At 38.4% G+C, this 1960-nt stretch overlaps 1 protein-coding gene across 1 annotated transcript; it reads left to right on the forward strand.

Moving 5' to 3' along the window:
• The first annotated feature begins 823 nt into the window (after positions 1–823).
• Positions 824–1393, forward strand: LOC102914023 (interferon alpha-12-like). The gene has a single exon (XM_006998394.3). It carries the CDS (start codon positions 824–826, stop codon positions 1391–1393), a length of 570 nt encoding a protein of 189 aa, XP_006998456.3.
• Positions 1394–1960: the final 567 nt, after the last annotated feature.

A 1960-nucleotide genomic window follows, 5' to 3' on the forward strand; every position in this document is an offset into this window, starting at 1 on the left:
TCATTTGGGGGGCTCTGTGTGTACCTGCATACACTGAGTGTTTGTTTGCAGGCACAAGGTTGTCAAATTGTGAATGAAATGGTTGGAGCCCACCTTATAGGAGTCAGTTTCTTTATTTCAGCAATGGGTTCCAGGAATCAAATACAGCTCATCAAGCGTGAACAGCAAGCCTTTACTCACTGAGACCTGATGATGGCATGACAACCATTGGATGAATAACTAAGATACACTGTTAATTCAATTAACATTTTATATAAATTAATAGTAGAATTAATGAATGCAATTTGAAGAAAATAAGTTTTAGTCTATAATCATTGGAAAATTTAAAGTATACTATAGCATCAAGACTTCAACTTAGGAACACTTTATGCATCATACCATACATTATGTCAAATATTGATTTAAATGATAGAAATAAAAATATAAAATGAATTACAATAACTTTCAAATACAATTTTTAGAGAAATATTTTGTCTTTACATTAGATGTGTACATTTCAAACAAAGGTTCTCTACTGTGGAGTAATAGTTAATGATAATTCTATTTAGAAAAAAAACTGTAAAACAGCTTTCTGAGGGCATCAGTGAATGAGGAAGCAAAGATGAAAACGAAAATGGCTTAAAAAAATTCCCAAAAGCAATCAGAGAATAAGTTAAAGAAAGTGAAAAGACAATTGGGAAATAAGAGGAGGGCATTCAGAAAATGGAAAGTGGTGTTTTCCCCTATATAAGACAGATGCACACAGCATTGTCTTCAGAGACTCTAAAGAGCAAGGTTCATGACCACAGAGCCCAGAAGACCAGCAGCATCTGCAACATTCGCAATGGCCAGGCCCTGTGTTTTCCTGATGATCCTGGTGGTGATGCACTACTGGTCAAGCTGCTGTCTGGGATGTGACCTGCCTCAGACTCATCACCTCAGGAACAAGAGAGCCTTCACACTCCTGGCACAAATGAGGAGACTCTCCCCTCTCTCCTGCCTGAAGGACAGAATGGACTTTGCATTCCCTCTGGAGAAGGTGGATGCCCAGCAGATCCAAAAGGCACAAGTCATCCAGGTCCTGGGTGAGATGATCCAACAGGTCCTGATCCTCTTCACCTCCAATGAATCATCTGCTGCTTGGGAGACAACCCTCCTAAACACCCTCTGCAATGAGCTCTACCAGCTGCTCAATGACCTGCAAGCCTGTGTGATGGAGCAGGTGGAGGTTCAGGAACCTTCCTTGAGCCAGGAAGACTCCCTTTTGGCTGTGAGAAACTACTTCTATAGGATCACTGTCTACCTGAAGGAGAAGAAACACAGCCCCTGTGCCTGGGAGGTGGTCAGAGCAGAAGTCTGGAGAGCCCTGTCTTCCTCAGCCAACCTGCTGGCAAGATTGATTGAGGAGAAGTAAGTCCCCAAGTGGTGAGAAATCTCCTGGGCTACAAGACTGCATGAATTATCCTTTAAAGACTCATTTATTTTCACATGAATTCAATCAACCTACCTAGATGTTTCAGCAAAACAGCATGATTTTTATCAATATGTAAGGGCATTCGTGTCTGCATCCATTTGGGTATCTCTGTGTATTATGTGTGTATTTATTTTACTATTTATGTAATTTAAGTTATTTAAATTAAATCTCATAGTTTTGTATTTTCTTTAATGTAACAAACTATCACATGCAATAAAATTATTTTGAATCCCATTCAATTTTGCTGTATACAACACTTTTGATTTATTAATTTGGTATCTTTTCAATATATTTCAATATTTTTAGTTGATACTCCAAACCATAAAAATTTTACAAAAGGACAAAGTATTGAAAATTGTACTGGATACAAGTGTTCACTGCATAGAATTTAGACAAAACTAAATCTGTCCTTCTACTTCTCCCAGTATATCGTATTCTTGGTATGTAAAGCCAGTATACTGCTTGATAGGAGGCCAGTGAATCTAGCTCCTGTCACATTGTGACTTA

Source organism: Peromyscus maniculatus, chromosome 2, assembly GCF_049852395.1.
Source record: "Peromyscus maniculatus bairdii isolate BWxNUB_F1_BW_parent chromosome 2, HU_Pman_BW_mat_3.1, whole genome shotgun sequence".
Lineage (NCBI taxonomy): Eukaryota > Metazoa > Chordata > Mammalia > Rodentia > Cricetidae > Peromyscus > Peromyscus maniculatus.

What these genes read in the sequence shown, in the direction of transcription:
- LOC102914023 (XM_006998394.3), top strand. Translation starts at nt 824, where the DNA reads ATGGCCAGGCCCTGTGTTTTCCTGATGATCCTGGTGGTGATGCACTAC.